Source organism: Syngnathus floridae, chromosome 1 (assembly GCF_059516105.1).
Source record: "Syngnathus floridae isolate MCC-2025c chromosome 1, RoL_Sflo_1.0, whole genome shotgun sequence".
Classification (NCBI taxonomy): Eukaryota; Metazoa; Chordata; class Actinopteri; order Syngnathiformes; family Syngnathidae; genus Syngnathus; species Syngnathus floridae.
This window is the reverse complement of record NC_142413.1, coordinates 7,462,274-7,483,762: the sequence shown is the minus strand read 5'-3', so window position 1 is coordinate 7,483,762 and position 21,489 is coordinate 7,462,274. Positions and strand designations below refer to the sequence as shown.

General features: G+C 47.9%; 2 protein-coding genes and 1 long non-coding RNA gene across 5 annotated transcripts; all 3 read left to right on the top strand.

Annotated features, from left to right (window-relative positions):
- Nucleotides 1-121: 121 nt before the first annotated feature.
- On the top strand, nucleotides 122-4,057 carry LOC148403828 (uncharacterized). Its single transcript, XR_015860148.1, has 3 exons — nucleotides 122-647; nucleotides 2,130-2,341; nucleotides 2,412-4,057. It is a non-coding gene; the product is annotated as an uncharacterized LOC148403828 (long non-coding RNA).
- Nucleotides 4,058-5,642: 1,585 nt separating this feature from the next.
- LOC148403827 (uncharacterized) lies at nucleotides 5,643-7,532 on the top strand. Its single transcript, XM_088384145.1, has 4 exons — nucleotides 5,643-6,034; nucleotides 6,161-6,418; nucleotides 6,801-7,066; nucleotides 7,151-7,532. Exons 1-3 carry the CDS (start codon nucleotides 5,965-5,967, stop codon nucleotides 7,055-7,057), a joined length of 585 nt encoding a protein of 194 aa, XP_088240271.1. The 5' UTR covers nucleotides 5,643-5,964; the 3' UTR covers nucleotides 7,058-7,066; nucleotides 7,151-7,532.
- Nucleotides 7,533-15,242: 7,710 nt separating this feature from the next.
- On the top strand, nucleotides 15,243-18,247 carry LOC148403826 (hemicentin-1-like). Of its 3 annotated transcripts, none has more exons than XM_088393610.1 (6): nucleotides 15,243-15,469; nucleotides 15,596-15,874; nucleotides 16,426-16,665; nucleotides 17,008-17,329; nucleotides 17,431-17,537; nucleotides 17,620-18,247. In XM_088393610.1, exons 1-5 carry the CDS (start codon nucleotides 15,400-15,402, stop codon nucleotides 17,513-17,515), a joined length of 996 nt encoding a protein of 331 aa, XP_088249736.1. In that variant the 5' UTR covers nucleotides 15,243-15,399; the 3' UTR covers nucleotides 17,516-17,537; nucleotides 17,620-18,247. The 3 variants fall into 3 exon arrangements, with proteins under 3 accessions (XP_088249736.1, XP_088249727.1, XP_088249719.1); XM_088393601.1 differs by having other exon boundaries at nucleotides 15,244-15,469; nucleotides 17,008-17,328; nucleotides 17,427-17,537; nucleotides 17,626-18,247; XM_088393593.1 differs by having other exon boundaries at nucleotides 15,245-15,469; nucleotides 17,008-17,328; nucleotides 17,427-17,537.
- Nucleotides 18,248-21,489: the final 3,242 nt, after the last annotated feature.

Below are 21,489 nucleotides of genomic sequence, written 5' to 3'. Positions count from 1 at the left end.
AGTATCACGTGACCCAGAACCGCGTTAACATTGCTCATATCAACTTGACCTGTCATGAAAATACGTAGGTTCAAGTTCAAGTAAGCCGTACGCTAGAGGGCGCCAAAGTACAGTCCAACTCCAGCATTGAGGGGGATGGCGGCGGCGGCGGCGGCGGCGGCGGCGGCAGCACGGACGTTGGGGCCAATAACGTTAAGCGAAATCCTCTTTGTGGCCTTCCGCCGACGACGTGTCTCTAGGGCTCTACCACAAGGGCTGCGGCGGTAGAAGCTCGATGGGAATCGTCTTTCCACGGGGGCGCCATATGAGGGGGAGGAAGACGGGAGGAGGAGCCCTATCGCACAACTCCTAGGCGGTCTCAGTGGACGTCAGCAAAAAGTTGACATGAGCACAATTCCCTTTTCATATGGCGTGAAGGGAACCTCCGTACCAGCTCGGGAGCTTGTTTTTTGTTTGGTGGGTTTTTTGTCTTGTTTTCTTCATGCGAGCGGGAAGAGGATAGAAGATAGCGCTCTTTTGGAGCTGGTTTCCTGAACTAGCGAACGTTACGGACTCCCTTTTGCCTCCGAAAAGTAATCGGGGAAAAACAAACAAACAAAAAAACAACCTCACCATTGAAGTTGGAGACAGCATGGTGCACAAATACGGTGAGTGGAGTTTGTGAACTTTAAGGACGTGTCAACAACTTGTTTCCTGTTGCTCTTCTCGTCCAAACTGTAGATGTTGACGGACAGGAGAGTGATGAGTTCAGGTGTGCTCAATGGAGGAGAGAAAAGTGCGGAATCTGCCAATGGCGGGCGGTCACGGCCTCCCTCATATTGCCTAACGCAAATGTGAACTGTTAATGTCGTTTTTTAGGGGCCGGGGAGGGGGGTTGTGGCATAAAATAATTCATGTGTGTATATATGTGTGTATATATACATATATATATATATATATATATATATATATATATATATATATATATATATATGTATATATATATGTATGTATATATTTGTCTTTACGTATTATATTAAATGATCACTTTAATGACGTTCCAACAAAGTTTGTTGTTCGTGTCTGTCGTGTACAGTAATCCGTCGCTACATCGCGGTTCATTTGTCGCGGCTACAGTACATCGCGGATTCCCCCCCCTTCAAAAAAAGTCCAAATAAAAGTTCCAAATTGACGAATTATGGCACAAAGGTTTTCCGCACGCTAGCAAAAGACGGGGAGTGCCCACACCATTGCAGTGCGTACAATTGTACCTTGTTATATTTACAGTATGTATATTTTATGTATAAGTTACGCACGCACGCAGGCATGCCCACGCACACACCGAGCTTTGACTGTTTGATTGTGGTGGTGCGTTCAGTTGTGTTCAGTACGTGGTTTGTTGTTTGGGGTAGACCGCTATTTATTTTCAGGACAGGTACCGATCATTTGTCATCAAGGAGCCCAATGGCTGAGATTCAAAGCCAAAATCAGTTTTGAGAAAAAGGGAGAACATTGCTGTAAAAGAATAACTTCCAAACTTTGTTGAATTGAGAAGACAATAGTAATCTTTGCTTTCATTTTTTGAACAAGCCATACAGATGATGGATGGATGGATGGATGGATGGATGGATGGATGGATGGATGGATGGATGGATGGATGGATGGATGGATGGACGGATGGACGGATGGACGGATGTTTAAGGACCATACAGGGTCATCAGTATGTAGGCCTTTCGCAGTAACTCGGTCCCTATGGTTTTCCAGAACAAAGTTGTTTGAAATGAAATGTTTGAATTTCAATTATCTATATACTATATGATTCAATTTCAAATCAAACCTAACTGTGTAGTTTTCCCAGGGTCTTCATCATCTCTTTGTAGAGTTCATTGAAGATTTAAATAGTCAGCACAATCAAACATAGTTTTGACTTGATCTTTAAAATGGATCGTTTTGATAGTTTTTAAAGTGAGCTGGCGTAAAAAGTCAATTTCGACATTGGTCCAAATGATGTGAACAAACGTAGCAAGTCACGAAACCTAATATAATGCAACGGAACATTTAGTGTGTGAGCCGCCGAAAGACGATGAAGATGGTCTTTGGGAAAAACGTCTGTCCTGACCACTTTCTTTTTCTTTTGTCGATATACGTAGACACTGAGCGAGCAGCAGGTCTGCTCAGACGCTACCAGGCCAACTTGACGAGTCCAGACGAGCAGGCCCTCAAGACCAGTGTGGGCAAAGTGTCCGCTATCCTGGGCAGCCAACTCTTCCAAGCGCTTCTTGGTAAGGAGGAAAAAAACAGAAAACATCACAGTCCTAAGAGGCTACCTATCCAAATCAGCGGCAGCAGCTTTTTCTCCAGTGTACGTATGTGTGTGTGTGTGTGTGTGTATACAAAACTAAGCAATTTTTTCTTGATTGGTTGCTCCTTAGTCGAGTAACATTCCGTCCGCATCAGGCTCCGCTGCGATGGACTCACCTTTTCACAACATTCCTTGTCATTAGCACGGGCTCTGTCTGTCCAAACGCTAACATGATTTAAAATCTTGCGTTACACGTGGTCAGCAGTCGTTAGTGGCGGGTGAGTTGAAACAAAGGCGCCCAACTGCTTTGACAAGAATGTCTTCATTGTGCTGTGTAGTTGAATTATTTTATGCCACTTCTGGCTTGTACCATTTGTTTTTTTATTCAGATACTTAACTATACCAGATCCGTGATGGTCTGTGTGATATTTTTGCTGCCGTGGCGCTGTGCATTTCTTTAGTTCTAAAAGCACATTCATGCAATGAGTTCGAGGTTTCCTGCAGTGTTTCTCTTATTGAGTTGTGGCCGCTGAAGCATTCAGTGAGTGTGAACATCCTTAACTCTCATTGAAAAGTGAAAACTGTGTTTTTGTATTTTAAACCTCAACTTTCTGTCTGGCATTTCATTTGGCACGTATGAGGTACTACATATTTTCATGAGGTGGACTTGAAAACCGAATAGCATAGAATGTAGTCATTACAATGCTGCAAGGATTTGGGTTCTCATCGAAGATTCCAAACATTCTTGACAAAGAATGTGCCAGTAGACAGCAGACAGACAAATCGAATTAAAAAAAAAATAAATTAAAAAAAATAAAAATAAAAAATGAACCTGCTCTTGGCAGCTCTTCCAATCACTGCCAGAGCTCCAGTTCTGGCCTGTTTGGGTCATCTGGGTCTTTGTGAAGAACGAGCGGTGGCGTCTTTGCCTGACTTGCGGGTCTTCAGCAAGCTCATGCTTTTTATTGAACATGTGGTTTGCATCCCAAAGCTAAGCATAGTCATGACTCACTCGCCTTGGTCTTCTCCTCTGCTCCTTGCCTTCACGTGCTCGAGGCCACGTGAGGCGGCACTCTGCTGGTGCTGTTGTTGTTTTTCTTTTTTTCTATGACTATTTTACTTGTAGTTCATTGCATATTTGCGATTCCATGGTCACAACTTTACCAATTTCTTGATGCTAAGTTACCGAAAAACATGATCATTGGTGTGAAGGTTGAAGTGATACATTCTCGCTCCAGAGGTTAAATGATATAAACTTTTTTTTTTTTTTTTATCTTAATGTAACGTATTTTGCGGACATTAAGACACTGTTTTTTTCATCGTTTGGCCGGGTTTTATACTCAGGAGTGACTTATATGTGAAATTATTAACACATATTACAGACTAGCAGTAGATCCACCTCACGTTATTTTCAGACTAAACCGGATGAAAGCACGCTCGGCCTGCGTTGATAATTTCAACATTGGCTGTAATTCATGCAAACAACTGAGAAGGGCTTAACAAAAACGGCACGGAAAAAAAAAAATCATATTCTGCCTAGTCAAGTCAAGTCAAGTCAAGTTTATTTGTATAGCCCTAAATCACAAACAGTCTCAAAGGGCTTCACATAGCCAAAATTGACAATCATTCTCAAATTATTCTCAGTCTGCGGTAATGTGTTAGAAACTTGCCACGATGACACTCTCGCCTGCTTTTCAGTATCTTTTATTCCGGGCTTTTATGACGAGGTTCTTTCATGCGGCCATTTAAATGAATGCCAAACTTCTGTTCCCATCATTCCAGACTACCAGAGGCAGAAGGAGAGGACCGTCCACTAGAGGGTGTCAGAGACCAAAGAAAAGGTCATTGTCACTTCGTTGAGCCTCTCCCAAACACACAACCCACCGCTCTCATGATTTTCTCCTGACTTCTGTGGAGAATTTAAGGGAGCGCATTTGCACATCGATAGCCACGCCAATGTATGAAGTCAAAGAGAGGCATTTGAATGAGGCAACGTCAACGCGGTTTGCAGGTTGAGACGAGCTTACGCGTCGGGAAATGACCGAGCCGTGTCGACATGCCCATGCGTGAGATGTAAACGTCAAGGCCACACTCGCCGAATCTGAAAAGACCGTGGTAGCTTTCTGTGGAAATGAACTCATCGACGAATGAAAGTCAAGTCAAGTTTATTTGTATAGCCCTAAATCACAAACAGTCTCAAAGGGCTTCACATAGCCAAAATTGACAATTATTCTCAAAGCATCATCCCCTGATCATAAGCTCAGGTGACTCATAAGTCAACGTCAAGGCCGCACGCACGCACGCACGCACGCGCGCACGCCACCACCAAAAATGAGAAGAGCGTGGTAGCTTTCCGTGAAAGTTAACTAATCGACGAATGAAAGTAAACATCAAGGCCACCACACAGACAGAATACGAAAAGACCGTGGTAGGTTTCTGCGAGAGCTAACTAATCGACCAAGTCCAGCACGTTGGTTGCTCTTCGACGTGCAATTTCCAACCTCGCGTGAATGAATTGCTGTCTCTATGCTACTGAATTTGACATTTTCAGTCTTCTTGCTGTGCCGCCATTTCTTTTTTCTTTTCTTTGTCACGAGCTGTTTTTCCTCTCATCGTAGTCCTCTCGACAAATAAATATTCCTGTGTGGCTTCAGTGTTCCCATTGATGTGAACTTTGTGAGAATCGGTAAGGCGCGCGGCGTGGTCAAAAGTGGTTTCCATTTATCTTCTAGAAAGGCAATCAATCACATTTTTGCCTGAGGAAGGAAATGAATTGAACGTATCAATTGATTCATTGAAGTCCTCAAGACACTGTGGATGTGGGGACATTTTTTTTAGGTTGCATCACGGTTTATTCTTTTTCTCGGGGTGGCTTCCCCCCCCCCCCCCCCCCCTAAAAGAAATCACACGTCAGCTGAGAAACCGTGTCTGCCACCACCAGGCCTCATTTCTTTTCCTCAATCGTACGCATCAAATGAATGCAACAAAGCTCTGAAAGACATTTTGAGCAACAAGAATCAAGGTGTTGGTTTGGTTGTTTTGTTTTCCGCCGCGTTTGAGCAGGCCAAACCAGGAATTTGCCTTCGGTACATCTCAGCCCGTGTTCAACATTGAGGTGACTAACACTTTCAGGACTTTCAGCAGATATGACCAAATGCACAAAAATTCACGTTGATTTAATTGCACAAGCACTCTTCCAGTATTGCATGTCAAGATGTGCCACCAAAACTATAAGCCTATCATTCAAAAACAACAACAGCAACTTGTTTGCGTTAAACCAGGCATGTGCGAAACGAAAGCAAAGGGCTCGGGCGGCTCGACGTGTCCCCTTCCGCAGACGGACGTGGACCGCTTTGAAAGGAAAGCAGCGGGCGCGCAGGCAGGCAGGCAGGCAGGCAGGCAGGCAGGCTCGAGCGGACTGACGTGCAACGTACGCTTTGAAATGAAAGGCTAAAGGCACGTCGGTGCGCTCGACGTGTCCCCTGCGCGTCAAAGCCGCTCGACGTTTCCTTTCCTGCCTATGTGACGGACGACGCGCGTCTGAGCTCGCGGGGCTACGGCCGTCACGTTCGCCTTCACGGCACTCACCGACCGCCAGCTGCTCGCTGCGTCCGTATCGTGGCATCCATCGCTCAAGAGACAACTTTTCCTTGGTGGACTGCGCGCTTTGGAGAGCGTCGGACATGCGGATCTTCTCGATGCGCGTTGCACTGGTGCTGCTGCTCCTCTCGCCATGGCGCCACGTTAAGCCAGGTAAAAGGGCAGCAAAATGTCTTTGCGGAGATGCGCTGCGCTGTCAACATTGCAAAGTTCAAGCGGCTGTATTGTGTCGGACTGGGACGAATCCTCTGGCTGGCTTGCCTCCTGTGCTTGTTTCAGAGGCAGCAAGAAGCTGCACATGCGCTCAGAACAGCGCGTGCTCCTGCAGCGTGGGTCAAAGCGTCACCTTAGATAGCAACGGCTTGACCGCTGCTCAAGTCAACTGGAAGAAGAATGGCGGCGCCCTTCCTGAAACTGCTACGGCTGCCGACGGAAAGGTAACGTTCCTATCGCTGACAGTTCCTGACGCCGGGATGTACGTGGCCATCGAGGGTACGGATGTTGCCAAGACGAGGGCGTTCCTTGTCCAGGTTTACGGTGAGTTTGAAGTTGCAGGCCTGTCCCTGTCCCTATCTGTGTCCCTTTCTGCAAGCAATCCTCTTTGTGCGTGCCAGCCAGCCAGCCAGCCAGCCAGCCAGCCAGCCAGCCAGCCAGCCAGCCAGCCAATAATCTACATTTGGCATCTCGAGCAATCTCCAATTGGAGCGCACAATAGTTTTGCGTAGGATTTTTCCGGAAGCTGTTGAAACGGGGTGACATCTTGTAAGGCTGTAGATTGAATTTGTGGTCAAATGCCTGTTAAGTGCACGCCCCCTTTCCAAAGGTCAAACTTGCAACAAGTTGTCTCAATCGCGCATCGCGCTGCCATCACAGCAAGCTTGCGCCCGTAAAGTGCTGCCGCGTTTCCCTTTTCCCACAGAGCCGGTCGCCTCAGTCCGCGTTGTACGTGTCGCTAAAAAGCAGGTGTCCCTCTCCTGCATCGCATCGGGGAGCTTCAAAGAACTCAAGTGGAAGAAGGGAGGAAAGCCTGTCACCGATGGCAAGAACCACAAGCTCAGACTGAAGAACGCGCAGTTGATCATCCAGGATGTCCCAGCCGAGGCGGGGGCCTACACTTGCGTGGCCGTACAATTCGACGGCAGCGAGATCGCGTCCGATGCTTTCCAACTGGACTGAGCAGCAGTGGTGAGTACTCTTCGTGCCCCGACAGGGGTCATCACAGTCCATATTTGAAATGACCTGTTTGTCTTTGTGACCGGCACACTTGAGGCCTCCACCCGCAGCCAGCTCCACCTCAGCGCCTCCCTCCCAAAGGCTTTTCGCCTCGAGGTGATACTACTCCGTGTCGACGACGGCAGAGAAGAAATCGGTTCAAGTGGACGCCCCCCCCCCCAAAAAATGATCACCCCAAATGTGCTGAATTGCATTGCATTGCATTGCATTGCATTGCATTGGCAGCGCCGTTGCGAGTTGTAGTACTGCTCGCTTGATTTCTTCAAGGATATATATTTTGCTTTTGCTCATGAGGTTTTCTCTCCGCTTTCTTTCTTATGCTTTATGTTTTCGAGGTTATTTGCATCGTGTTGTCTCCTCCCTTTCAGCCGGATTGCAAATTGGCAGTGAAATAAAGTTTGATCGCATGACGTGTGCATGTGGGCGGGCTCAGATGCTTCTTTGGATCGATCGCTCCCTCCTCCGGGGAACCCGAGGTCTTCTTCATACGGCCATGAGTCCCGCACGTCGAAGCATACAAAAGCGCATATGTAGGGCCTCCCTCACAAAAGCCAATGACGGACATGTAGAATAAAAGTACGCCTCAACCATACGGCTAGCAACAAAGCCGTACGGAACTCGGCGGCGGCGGCGGCGGCGGCAGTGAGACTCGGCGGGCGTGACCTCTGGCGAGTGTTTGCCGTATGGCATAGGTGCCGCAAACGAAAACAGCCGTCAGGTAAGCAAGGCAGCGTCACCCCTCTGGATGGTTTTGTGATCTTTTTTCTTGGGTTAGGGTTAGTTACAACCAAGTTGCGCCAGCAACACAACACAGAGCGAGCGGTACAAATAACAATAGGCCAGCCAGAGAAGAAAATGTGTGGAATGCAATGCAATGATTTGAGAATCCTTTCCAACCTACGTTCATTCAATGGAATACACTACAGAGAGAACATATTTCATGCTCAAAAATCATGTAAACGTTTGCTTATATATATATATATATATATATATATACATATATATAATTTGGTACACGTGAAGGAAGCCCTTTGACAATTCCTTGTGATTTAGGCCCATACCAATCCACTTGACACGATTCTCATTTCAAGGACATTGATGCGCCACCACCTGTTTGCCACCAAAAATATATATATATATATACTATATATATATATATATAGTGTCGTGCGTACAATACAACTGTTTGGCTTTTACTTTGAAAGGCGTCGCACTTCCGTGTAGCGTGCGTGCATGTGAGCTGTGCGTGTCGGTGAACAGCGCGCAGTAATGCTGCCCTCAAAATGTGTGCTAACGCGAAGAAAAGAAAAGTTGACAAGGAGCGCCGTGTTTTCAACAAGACATGGACTGCCAAGTATTTCTTTACAGAAATGAAAGGTAAAGCCATGTGCCTGATTTGTGGTACACAGATCGCTGTGTTTAAAGAATATAATTGGAGTCGCCACTACACGACCAAGCATGAGAAAAAATACATTTGTCTGATAAGCAGGGCGCATCAGAGGCTGATGCATTGCTAGCAAAACTGCAAGCCCAACAAGGACTTTTTATCAAACTTCACACCCAGGGATGGAGCGGCTTTGTCATTTGCGGAAAAGTTAAAGAAGTTCAGAATAAATTGTGCGGATTGATAATTGTTTGTTTATTTGACCACAATTTCGCATAGCTTCATAGAAATATAAACGGAATAATTGTATTCTTCTAATTACCAGTACCAACTATTTAAAATAAATCATTTGGTGCATTTTACAATGGAAGAAGATTGAGCAGGTTGAAGTGATCGTAGGGGTGGCCCTCTGACACAACTCCGGTTTTTCATGTGGCCCCTTGGAAAAATGAATTGGCCGCCCCTGGCTTTGAGCGTACAATTTCACGGCTGCAACACGTGCAGTCGAAGTTGGGAAAGGGCATGTTGAGCAGCACTTTGTGACACAACACTCATTATGTGAACGCTTTGGAAGAGAGGAGACAGACTCCTTTCTCTCAGCTTCTCACGTGCAAGTCTTTGCCATTCTTGCTTCCGTTGCTCAACACGCCGTGTTTTACGTACGCTTCGTCATGCGCTGTCGTGTTTTACGTACGCTTCGTAATGCGCTGTCGTGTTTTACGTACGCTTCGTCATGCGCTGTCGTGTTTTACGTACGCTTCGTAACGCGCTGTCGTGTTTTACGTACGCTTCGCAATGCGCCACGCATTTCCGAGCGGGCTGCAAGCGGGCCGGGCGAGAACCTGAACTGGTTGTACTAAGTTCATCTTGTTTTTTCTTTTCAATCACTTCACTGCTTTCTTTTACATCAAACCAATTGTTGTCGCTGCTTTACCTGACATGTTGGGGCGGTGAAGAAAACAAACGTCAGCGTGTGATCAGGGAGGCCATTGAGATCCGCAAGCGGGGCCCGAGGACCATCGACAGGGATGCTCTCTACAACCTGGAGCAGCATTCTGGAGAGGTGAATGGACAGCAGAGGGCGTGACTCCCCTGTCAAACCTGACAGGGGAGCCACGCCTTCATCCATCGGCTGATAAAGACGCGTCACAACCACATCGGTGACACAGAAACCGCCGAAACATGTCCGGTAAAGAAAGCACCTCAAATCATTTGTTTGACATCAAAGAAACCAGTGAAGTGGTTCGCTTTGAAGCCAGGTGCAGAATGCGGCTTGGCATCATTATCGTGCTGAAATATGGGTCCGTGAGCACGACGTCGTTTGGACGGCAGCACAAGTGGCTTCAGAATCCTCCGCATGTACCTTTCGGCGGTTATGTTGCCTTGACAGAAACCTAAGTGTGTCACCCGTGCACCCCCCTGTTAGAGTGGCGCCCACTCCGACGTCTTTTTGCAAGAACCGCACGGGAGACAGTATGCCCTTTGAAACACCTGCAGGCGGAGAGTCATTCGTCGCTGATGATGGAATGAGGTCTGGCTCTTGCGAGAGCACTTTTGTGACGAGAAACAGGCTGGGGGTGAGAGTGGACAGGATGGAGTTGAAGCCCCTGACCCCTGGCATATCCGGGGGGGGGGGGGGCCTTTACGACATTGTGTCGGACAAAGTCAAAGTCTGCTTCGTTGTCAATCCCTTCACAAGCCAAGAGACGCAAAGAAATCGAAATTACGTTCCCACTATCCCACGGTGACAAGACATAGTAGGCAAGATTCAAGAGTTTTTTATTCGCCATGTTTGAGCGTGCCCAACAAGGAATTTGACTTCGGTGAAGCACAGCCTCTGTTCAACATTTAGGTGACTAACAACAACACTCAGGACATGTGAAAAATGGCAGATATTCTCAAACGTCCCCTGATCTGAAACTCCCAAGAGGGCAAGGAAAAACTCAAAACTCCAGCTAGGGGAAATGAGAAACCTTGAGAAGAGACCACAGATGGGAGGGTCCCTCTTCTAGGATGCCCAGGCTGCAATGGATGCAGAGAGGACACATAGTACAAACAGTGTAGACAAAAAACGGTGCGGAAAGCGGGATGTTATTGCACAGTAATGACTCTGAGACTCTAAGAGTTGATCAGAGCGACAGCCTGGGGGAAGAAGCTGTCTCTGTGTCTGCTGCTTTTAGTGCACAGAGCTCGAGAACGGCGTCCGGAGGGGAGTAGTTCAAACAGTAGGTAGGTAGGTAGGTAGGTAGGTAGGTAGGTAGGTAGGTAGGTAGGTAGGTAGGTAGGTAGATAGATAGATAGATAGATAGATAGATAGATAGATAGATAGATAGATAGATAGATAGATAGATAGATAGATAGATAGATCAAAGTCAAAGTCAGCTTTATTGTCAATTTCTTCACATGCCAAAGACACACAAAGAAACCGAAATTTCGTTCCCCCCTATCCCACGGTGACAAAACATGGCCCACAACAGACAAACAAGTAAACAAGTATAACAAAAGCGTGCTGAATAAATAATGAATAAATAACAACAAATAAATAAATAAATAAGAGGAGCAAGTGCGCGTACAGCAGACATTCCAGAAAATAGCGCAACAGTGCCGCACGCTACGCAGAAGGGGGTAGCGAGTTCAGGGCCCTAACAGCCTGGAGAAAGCAGCTGTTGGCGAGTCTGGTGGTGCGGGAGCGCAGGCTCCTGTACCTCTTCCCAGAGGGCAGAAGGTCAAACAAAGAGTGAGCCGGGTGACTCACATCTCTCGCAATTGAGGTCGCCTTGCGGGTGAGATGGGAGGTGTAAATGTCCTTCAGGGAGGGGAGCGAAGCACCAATAATCTTACCAGCCGTATTCACTATGCGCTGCAGGGCCTTCAAGTTCTGTTCAGTGCAGTTACCACCCCAGACAGCGATGCAAGTGGTAAGGACGCTCTCAATGGTGCCACGGTAGAATGTAGACAGGACTGCCTGAGGAGCACATGCACGCCTGAGCTTCCGCAGGAAGTACAGGCGGCGCTGAGCTTTCTTTGCCAGTGACGAGGTGTTTGCGGACCAGGAGAGGTCCTCACTGATGTGCACCCCCAGGAACTTGGTGCAGCTCACCCTCTCCACCACAGCACCGCCGCGCTCGGGAATCATTTGGTGATCTAACCCTAACCCCAATTCCAACCCCTTAATGCTGAGTGCCAAGCAGGGAGGCGATGGGTCCCATTTTTATAGTCTTTGGTATGAGCCGGCCGGGGTTTGAACCCACAACCTTCCAGTCTCAGGGCGGACACTCCACTACTAGTAGGCCACTGAGCTGGTTGCCACCTTGCCCAACTTCTACTGCAAGTGTTGCAGCCATGAACGCCAAAGTGAGTTATTGTTATCATTATTATTATTATTATTATTTGGCACCAAACAATGAAGTTGAAGTATTAATACGTCGGTGGAAGCAGATTTAGGATCAATACCGAGGGATAGCCATTTAGAAACGCCTTCGGCTTTAGTTGACAAATTCCGTCCAAAAGGAGAGAGAGCTCTCGACTCAGCCAATGACAGCGGTGGACACTCTGGCTCGACCGAGGTGCGCGAGCAGACGTTCAGCCACGTGAACATCGCCAAAGCCCCGTCCGTCCGTCCGTCCGTCACAGATCGAGGTCGACGGACCGACACCGATGCTGCTCGCCTCGCCGCGGCAAACTGGACTCCAGACTACCATGAAAAGGGGAGACCGACAACACTGTTCCCGCTGAACATGAAGGCGAGAGAGAGAAAACACTGAAGAGAGAGCGAGAGAAAAAAAATAAGCATTTTGAAAAGACTTTGCACAAATAGCAGGGATGGAAACTCGCCAGCACTCTCTCATTTTCAACGAGCGACTATGAGAGCAAGTGTCTCTTTCCTTTTCTTTCGTTTTGGTACACGTGAAGGAAGCCCTTTGACAATTCCTTGTGATTTAGGCCCATACCAATCCACTTGACACGATTCTCATTTCAAGGACATTGATGCGCCACCACCTGTTTGCCACTCATCTTAACTTGGACAGGTTTGAAGGCGGACGCTGAGCAAGCCTTTGCCGTGCGTTGCCTCACCTCTGTCACCAGCAGGTGTTTGTGAGTTCAAGCTCCGATACATACATAACCAGAATGAAGGGGTTTCTGTCGCAACAAGGTCCGGAAAAACGTATTCACACATTTATTCGTAGCAGGTTAGAATATTGTAATGGCATCTTTACAGGCCTTAACAAAAAAAAAAAAACCCATCAGGCAGCTTCAGCTGATCCAAAACGCTGCTGCCAGAGTCCTCACAAACACCAGGAAACTGGATCATACTACTACACCGGTCATTCGATGGCTACGCTGGCTTCCTGTGAGTCCAAGGATCGCTTTTAAAATCCTACCGCTGGTCTACAAAACGCTGCTGCCAGAGTCCTCACAAACACCAGGAAACTGGATCGGTCATTCGATCGCTACGCTGGCTTCCTGTGAGTCCAAGGATCGATTTCAAGATCCTACTGCTGGTCTACAAAAACGCTGACTGGTCTCGGACCAAAATACGTGTTCCTTATGAAGCATCCAGACCCCTCAGGTCATCTGGAACTGGCCTGTTGCATGTCCCAAGAACAAGAACCAAGCAAGGAGAAGCAGCAGTCAGTGATTATGCTCCTCACCTGTGGAACAAACTTCCCATAGATCTGAGGTCTGCTAAAACTGTTAGCTCCTTTAAATCAGGGCTAAAAACGTTACTGTTTACCGCAGCGTACTCTTCAATTAAAATCCTCTCTTTTGAATTTTATTGATATGTGTATGTATGTGTGTATATACGTATGTATGTGTGTGTATGTGTGTATGTCTATATATATATATATCTATATATATATATATATAGATATAGATATATAGATATATATAGATATACATACATATATAAATATATAGAGATATATATACATAGAGATATATTCTTTTTCTTCCTTTCTTCCTTCCTTTCTTTCTTTCTTGACTTTGTAAGCATTATATTCTGGGGGGTTTTCTTCTTCTTTGCCACCTTTTCTATGCTCTATGTTTTTTGTTTTTTAATCCCTCTTGTGTAAAGCACATTGAGTTGCCTTGTGTATGAAATGCGCGATACAAATAAATCTGCCTCTGCCTTGCCTCAGATGTCCGCCCGTCACCGTGTCGCCGCCACCGCCTCCATTCCTTCTTACTTCATGTCGATGTTTGCTTTCAGTGGTTCTTCAAGACGCTTGATGTCTTTGGTCGTTTGAGAAGATGAGAACATCTTTCACAAATCTGACCCGCAGCCCCGCCGCCGCTCAAGTGGTGGAAAGTGTTATTATTCATAGTAAGAGTGTCGTCTCATTTCATGAGAATCACTGATTTGGGCTGAAACGTTTTGTTTCATGCTTGCTGTTAATCTACATTTGCACTTGTTTTCAACGAGCTTCTTTCGTTTTTTTCTGCAAGAACCTTTGACGCGATGACCTTTGCATGTCATTTCTATGACCATTGCCTCCTTGCTTGGCCCTCAGCATTAAGGGTTGGAATTGGGGCGTGGAATTTGGGTTGGGGTTGAGCTCACCAAATGATTCCCGGGCGCGGCACCGCCCGCTGCTGCCCACCTTGCCCCATCGGGGTTGGATGGGTTAGATGCAGAGGACAAATTTCACCACACCCAGATGTGCGTGCGTGCGTGTGTGTGTGTGTGTGTGTGTGTGTGTGTGAGACAATCATTGGGTCTTTCTTTACCTTCTTTACATCCATCGGCTCCTGGTCCAAACCCAATTCGGCCCCCAAGTCAAAATGTTTGCCAGCCCTGCTCTAATCAATTCGTTTAGGTGGATGGAAAAGGATCCTTTGGAAGGTGGAGAGGGACCGACGGAGAGGACTCAAGCGTTGGACACGGCGGACCCGTCCGTCCGCCCGCCCGCCCGTCCGTCCGTCCGCCCGTCCGTCCGTCCGTCCGTCCGTCGGTGTTAAAGGCGCTTTTGCCGTTTGGGAGAACTCATCGTTTGTAGCAAATGTGATTGATGTCAACAACTTGTGAGTCAAAGCCGTTGTTGCCATCCAGGGAAATGCTTTTTGAAAACTAAATATTCTTGGGAGGGCAAATTGTCAAATGGGGCTGACGCAGTGGGCTAGGTTTCCAAAGAAAAGAAAGCGATCGAGCTGCTCGGATTCTTTGCTCAGGAGTTCCGTTCTCTGGCTTAATTGCGTCTTTATCAGCACGTTTCTCGCCAGTGCGTGCGTGACCACGATGACTCTTTGTTCTTTTTTCACTAGTCGTTACCCACGTACGTACCCCCGCTGATGCTTTGAAATGAAAGCTAAAGGCTCAACCAACCAACCAACCAACCAAACCAAACCAAACCAACCCAAACCAAACCAAACCAACCAACCAACCAACCAACCAACCAACCAACCAACCAACCAACCAACCAACCAACCAACCAACCAACCAACCAACCAACCCAAACCAAACCAAACCAACCAACCAACCAACCAACCAACCAACCAACCAACCAACCAACCAACCAACCAACCAACCAACCAACCAACCAACATACGTGCCCCCTTCCGCAGACGGACGTGGACCGCTTTGAAAGGAAAGCAGCGGGCAGGCAGGCAGGCAGGCAGGCAGGCTCGAGCGGACTGACGTGCAACGTACGCTTTGAAATGGAAAGGCTAAAGGCACGTGTGCGCTCGACGTGTCCCCTGCGCGTCAAAGCCGCTCGACGTTTCCTTTCCTGCCTATGTGACGGACGACGCGCGTCTGAGCTCGCGGGGCTACGGCCGTGAGTCACGTTCGCCTTCACGGCACTCACCGACCGCCAGCTGCTCGCTGCGTCCGTATCGTGCCATCCATCGCTCAAGAGACAACTTTTCCTTGGTGGACTGCGCGCTTTGGAGAGCGTCGGACATGCGGATCTTCTCGATGCGCGTTGCACTGGTGCTGCTGCTCCTCTCGCCATGGCGCCACGTTAAGCCAGGTAAAAGGGCAGCAAAATGTCTTTGCGGAGATGCGCTGCGCTGTCAACATTGCAAAGTTCAAGCGGCTGTATTGTGTCGGACTGGGACGAATCCTCTGGCTGGCTTGCCTCCTGTGCTTGTTTCAGTGGCAGGAACCAGCTGCACATGCGATCCGAACAAGGCGTGCTCCTGCAGCGTGGGTCAAGGCGTCACCTTAGATAGCGGCGAAACCACCGCAACGGTCACCTGGACGAAGGATGGCGCTGAAATCAAGGAAGCAAAGGTTACTTATTCGGACGGTACGGGCGGTACCCAGAAAGCAACAATGACCCAGTTGACCAAAGAAGACAGCGGGTTGTACAAAGCAACATGGACCGATTCCTCAACTCAGATCACTAAGTCTTTCACAGTGGCCGTTGCGCCAGGTAAGTAAGTTGCCATCCCTTTTGTGCCGCTAGTTGTTGGAACTCGCCTGTAAGCCAGTCACGCGGTTTGGCAGCTGCTCAAATTCACGTGCAAGTGGGGGCACCGCAGGACAATTATGGGGATCAAGCCGGGCATTTTTTATTGTTTGTGTGCGTGTGTGTCTGTGTGTGTGTGCGCGCGCATGTGGTTACTATCCGTTTGTTGCGTCCATGGCAAGTGTCGAGCAAAGAAAGCAGAAGCGGGATCATCTGCTGCCGCTAGTCACCTCCCAACATCTCACCTGGGGGAAATGGTCTCCAAAACTGTTTTGACTCGGACCGCGAGTTGTGCGGCGTTTTTATTATCATTTGAAACCGAGAGGTCCCTCCCTCGCCGTCTTTATTAGACAAGGCTCTGGCTCCATCTTCAGGTGGTTCGGAGATGATAATAAATAAAACCAAACACCCGGAAAACACGAGTGGAAATCGCGGCAACTGTGTGCAACTGTGCTTCCCAAAAAAGAATGAAATAAATAACTAACTGTGCTTTTGCCACCTCTCTTTTCTGGCAGTCATCTGCACAGTCCACCAGGTGTGCGCTGTCACCAAGGGCCACAGCTTCAAATTACCTTCCGACTTCGCGGGCGTTGTCAAATGGGCCAAAGGAGTAGCCGAAGTAACGGATAAGTTTTCAGACGCCACTAACAAGCCTGATCTGATCAGCCAGGCTGACACGGGCGCTGCCGGGATGTACGTGGCCATCGAGGGTACGGATAATACCAAGATGAAGGCGTTCCTTGTCCAGGTTCACGGTGAGTTTGAAGTTGCAGGCCGGTCCCTGTCCCTATCTGAGTCCCTTTCTGCGACCAATCCTCTTTGTGCGTGCTAGCCAGCCAGCCAATAATCTACATTTGGCATCTCGAGTAATCTCCAGTTGGAGCGCACAATAGTTTTGCGTTGGATTTTTCCGGAAGCTGTTGAAAAGGGGTGACATCTTGTAAGCCTGCAGATTGAATTTGTGGACAAATGCATGTTCTGAGCACGCCCCCTTTCCAAAGGTCAAACTTGCAACAAGTTGTCTCAATCGCGCATCGCGCTGCCATCACAGCAAGCTTGCGCCCGTAAAGTGCTGCCGCGTTTCCCTTTTCCCACAGACCCGGTCACCTCAGTCCGCGTTGAACGTGTCGCTGAAAAGCAGGTGTCCCTCTCCTGCATCGCATCGGGGAGCTTCCAAGAACTCAAGTGGAAGAAGGGAGACAAGCCTGTCACCGATGGCAAGAACTACAAGCTCAGACTGAAGAACGCGCAGTTGATCATCCAGGATGTCCCAGCCGAGGCGGGGGCCTACACTTGCGTGGCCGTACAATTCGACGGCAGTGAGACGGAGTCCCCAGCCTTGCACCTCAGCAGCGTTGACGCCGATGACGACCAGGTTCTCCGCACCAAGCCCGGTAGCGGTTCAGGCGGTGACGACAGTCAGTACTCTGTCCTCTCCCCCCAGCGGGGTCACTCCAGTCTCTATTTGATATGCGCCCCAAGCTGACCGCGTTCCTCTTTGCGTGTGACCCTCAAGGATCATCGAGCGCTTTGGCTGGCCCGTCCGACAGTAATGCTCTGCTGGTGCTGTGCGTCCTGCTGCTTCAGCTCTACTGGATGGTCTAGCGCCCGCCGCAAGCCCAGTGGGGTGAGTCAACGTCCGCCCGTCCGTCCGTCCGTCCGTCCGTCCCACGCTCACCCAGGTCCCTTCAAGCCGTCTTGCTTTTCAGCTGCTGCTGCTGCCCGCTGCGTCCGTCCCTGGCTAGGAGACGGACAGAGAGAGCTCCACCGTGGCCAGCCGGCCGGCTGGCCGGAACACCCCCAGCCTGCTCCACCTCAGCGCCTCCCTCCCAAAGGCTTTTCCCCTCGAGGTGATACTCCTCCACGTCGACAACGGCATCGTTTCACACAAGAAGAAATCGGTTCAAATTGAAAAAGAAAACAAATGCCCCAAAACGCCATATTGCGTTGCTTCGTATATCGTGTTGCATTCTATTGTATTTGCTGCCGCGCTGTTGCATGCTTTGTTCACTCTTGATGCTATGGCGGCATTGTGCAAGATGACCGACCCTTGGGAAAGAGCGAGCTGGGTCGAGAGAGAGAGATGTGGCCAGTTGCTTTGCAGCATTGGGAGGGAGGTCGGTCAGCACACAGCGAGCCTGGAACGGGCCGCCGCCGCCGTGGCAGGAGGAGGTGATGCTTGATTATTCATTCAAGGTTATTGATTCTTTTGCTGGGGATGTTTTCTCGCCGCTTGATGTCTTTATTGTGCTTGATTCATGCAAGGTTATTTGCATCGTGTTGTTTCCTCCTTTTCAATTGGATTGTATTAAGCCGATAAATAAAGTTTTGATTGCATGACCGCGTGCACGCGCGTGTGTGTGAGGATCTACTCTGAGTCGGAGTCTGTCATGTTGGATAAAAGTTGTTCTCTCGCTCCCCCCCCCCCCCCCCCCCAACCTATCTCTCTCGCGCGCTCCCTCGCTCTCTCTCGCGCTCTCGCTCTCCACTAGGTTGTAATACCCCAAAAAACAATTTGTTTGCAAACTGAAATATTCGAGGCAAACCCAAAACTCAGCTCTGGTCTGCTCATATGAAAATGTCCGGCACTGCAATCAAACAATAATCCTGAGAGCAATGTTAGCCAAACTCACAATAACAGACAAAAGTCGGATGCCTCGCTCATCAATGCAATTGCGAAAATAATGATCCATGCCAAATTCTACGCTAACCATGAAAGCACCGCGATAGAATTGGGGCTCATAAAGTATCACGTGACCCAGAACCGCGTTAACATTGCTCATATCAACTTGACCTGTCATGAAAATACGTAGGTTCAAGTTCAAGTAAGCCGTACGCTAGAGGGCGCCAAAGTACAGTCCAACTCCAGCATTGAGGGGGATGGCGGCGGCGGCGGCGGCGGCGGCGGCGGCAGCACGGACGTTGGGGCCAATAACGTTAAGCGAAATCCTCTTTGTGGCCTTCCGCCGACGACGTGTCTCTAGGGCTCTACCACAAGGGCTGCGGCGGTAGAAGCTCGATGGGAATCGTCTTTCCACGGGGGCGCCATATGAGGGGGAGGAAGACGGGAGGAGGAGCCCTATCGCACAACTCCTAGGCGGTCTCAGTGGACGTCAGCAAAAAGTTGACATGAGCACAATTCCCTTTTCATATGGCGTGAAGGGAACCTCCGTACCAGCTCGGGAGCTTGTTTTTTGTTTGGTGGGTTTTTTGTCTTGTTTTCTTCATGCGAGCGGGAAGAGGATAGAAGATAGCGCTCTTTTGGAGCTGGTTTCCTGAACTAGCGAACGTTACGGACTCCCTTTTGCCTCCGAAAAGTAATCGGGGAAAAACAAACAAACAAAAAAACAACCTCACCATTGAAGTTGGAGACAGCATGGTGCACAAATACGGTGAGTGGAGTTTGTGAACTTTAAGGACGTGTCAACAACTTGTTTCCTGTTGCTCTTCTCGTCCAAACTGTAGATGTTGACGGACAGGAGAGTGATGAGTTCAGGTGTGCTCAATGGAGGAGAGAAAAGTGCGGAATCTGCCAATGGCGGGCGGTCACGGCCTCCCTCATATTGCCTAACGCAAATGTGAACTGTTAATGTCGTTTTTTAGGGGCCGGGGAGGGGGGTTGTGGCATAAAATAATTCATGTGTGTATATATGTGTGTATATATACATATATATATATATATATATATATATATATATATATATATATATATATATATGTATATATATATGTATGTATATATTTGTCTTTACGTATTATATTAAATGATCACTTTAATGACGTTCCAACAAAGTTTGTTGTTCGTGTCTGTCGTGTACAGTAATCCGTCGCTACATCGCGGTTCATTTGTCGCGGCTACAGTACATCGCGGATTCCCCCCCCTTCAAAAAAAGTCCAAATAAAAGTTCCAAATTGACGAATTATGGCACAAAGGTTTTCCGCACGCTAGCAAAAGACGGGGAGTGCCCACACCATTGCAGTGCGTACAATTGTACCTTGTTATATTTACAGTATGTATATTTTATGTATAAGTTACGCACGCACGCAGGCATGCCCACGCACACACCGAGCTTTGACTGTTTGATTGTGGTGGTGCGTTCAGTTGTGTTCAGTACGTGGTTTGTTGTTTGGGGTAGACCGCTATTTATTTTCAGGACAGGTACCGATCATTTGTCATCAAGGAGCCCAATGGCTGAGATTCAAAGCCAAAATCAGTTTTGAGAAAAAGGGAGAACATTGCTGTAAAAGAATAACTTCCAAACTTTGTTGAATTGAGAAGACAATAGTAATCTTTGCTTTCATTTTTTGAACAAGCCATACAGATGATGGATGGATGGATGGATGGATGGATGGATGGATGGATGGATGGATGGATGGATGGATGGATGGATGGATGGACGGATGGACGGATGGACGGATGTTTAAGGACCATACAGGGTCATCAGTATGTAGGCCTTTCGCAGTAACTCGGTCCCTATGGTTTTCCAGAACAAAGTTGTTTGAAATGAAATGTTTGAATTTCAATTATCTATATACTATATGATTCAATTTCAAATCAAACCTAACTGTGTAGTTTTCCCAGGGTCTTCATCATCTCTTTGTAGAGTTCATTGAAGATTTAAATAGTCAGCACAATCAAACATAGTTTTGACTTGATCTTTAAAATGGATCGTTTTGATAGTTTTTAAAGTGAGCTGGCGTAAAAAGTCAATTTCGACATTGGTCCAAATGATGTGAACAAACGTAGCAAGTCACGAAACCTAATATAATGCAACGGAACATTTAGTGTGTGAGCCGCCGAAAGACGATGAAGATGGTCTTTGGGAAAAACGTCTGTCCTGACCACTTTCTTTTTCTTTTGTCGATATACGTAGACACTGAGCGAGCAGCAGGTCTGCTCAGACGCTACCAGGCCAACTTGACGAGTCCAGACGAGCAGGCCCTCAAGACCAGTGTGGGCAAAGTGTCCGCTATCCTGGGCAGCCAACTCTTCCAAGCGCTTCTTGGTAAGGAGGAAAAAAACAGAAAACATCACAGTCCTAAGAGGCTACCTATCCAAATCAGCGGCAGCAGCTTTTTCTCCAGTGTACGTATGTGTGTGTGTGTGTGTGTGTATACAAAACTAAGCAATTTTTTCTTGATTGGTTGCTCCTTAGTCGAGTAACATTCCGTCCGCATCAGGCTCCGCTGCGATGGACTCACCTTTTCACAACATTCCTTGTCATTAGCACGGGCTCTGTCTGTCCAAACGCTAACATGATTTAAAATCTTGCGTTACACGTGGTCAGCAGTCGTTAGTGGCGGGTGAGTTGAAACAAAGGCGCCCAACTGCTTTGACAAGAATGTCTTCATTGTGCTGTGTAGTTGAATTATTTTATGCCACTTCTGGCTTGTACCATTTGTTTTTTTATTCAGATACTTAACTATACCAGATCCGTGATGGTCTGTGTGATATTTTTGCTGCCGTGGCGCTGTGCATTTCTTTAGTTCTAAAAGCACATTCATGCAATGAGTTCGAGGTTTCCTGCAGTGTTTCTCTTATTGAGTTGTGGCCGCTGAAGCATTCAGTGAGTGTGAAC